The sequence below is a fragment of the Cucurbita pepo genome, unplaced genomic scaffold (genome assembly GCF_002806865.2).
Source record: "Cucurbita pepo subsp. pepo cultivar mu-cu-16 unplaced genomic scaffold, ASM280686v2 Cp4.1_scaffold007240, whole genome shotgun sequence".
Taxonomy (NCBI): Eukaryota; Viridiplantae; Streptophyta; class Magnoliopsida; order Cucurbitales; family Cucurbitaceae; genus Cucurbita; species Cucurbita pepo.
Genome location: NW_019653176.1, coordinates 1 through 536, shown reverse-complemented (window position 1 = coordinate 536; position 536 = coordinate 1). Strand labels below are relative to the sequence as shown.

At 45.7% G+C, this 536-nt stretch overlaps 1 protein-coding gene across 1 annotated transcript; it reads left to right on the top strand.

Annotated features, from left to right (window-relative positions):
- Nucleotides 1-7: 7 nt before the first annotated feature.
- LOC111787221 (probable protein phosphatase 2C 10) lies at nucleotides 8-531 on the top strand (the record flags this gene model as incomplete). The annotated part of the gene is made up of 2 exons (XM_023667302.1): nucleotides 8-308; nucleotides 395-531. Coding segments are annotated over exons 1-2 (438 nt in total), but the record flags the coding sequence as incomplete, so codon positions are not given.
- Between the last annotated feature and the right edge of the window lie 5 nt (nucleotides 532-536).

Below are 536 nucleotides of genomic sequence, written 5' to 3'. Positions count from 1 at the left end.
TCCATTCATGTGCCTTTTCTTTTCATTACAGGAGGACTTTTGGGTCGACCCGAACAGCTCCATCTTGAAAGCCTACGAGAAAACGGACCAGGCGATTCTATCTCACAGCTCTGACTTGGGTCGTGGCGGATCAACCGCTGTTACTGCTATTCTGATTAACGGTCAACGACTATGGGTGGCCAACGTCGGAGATTCACGCGCTGTTCTTTCGAGAGGCGGTGAAGCTATACAAATGACCATTGATCACGAGCCGAATGCTGAACGCAGTATCATCGAGAATAAAGGTGGCTTCGTTTCTAACATGCCAGGTAACTTATATAGAACATATAGTACTAATGGCTTGGTTCATATCAGTTTGAGTTTGAGTTTATGTTTTGTTTTCCTATAAAAACAGGAGACGTACCTCGAGTGAACGGTCAGCTAGCGGTTTCGCGAGCATTTGGAGACAAGAGTCTCAAATCTCACCTACGATCGGATCCCGACATACGTGATATTAACATAGACGCCAACACGGACGTATTAATTCTCGCTAGCGA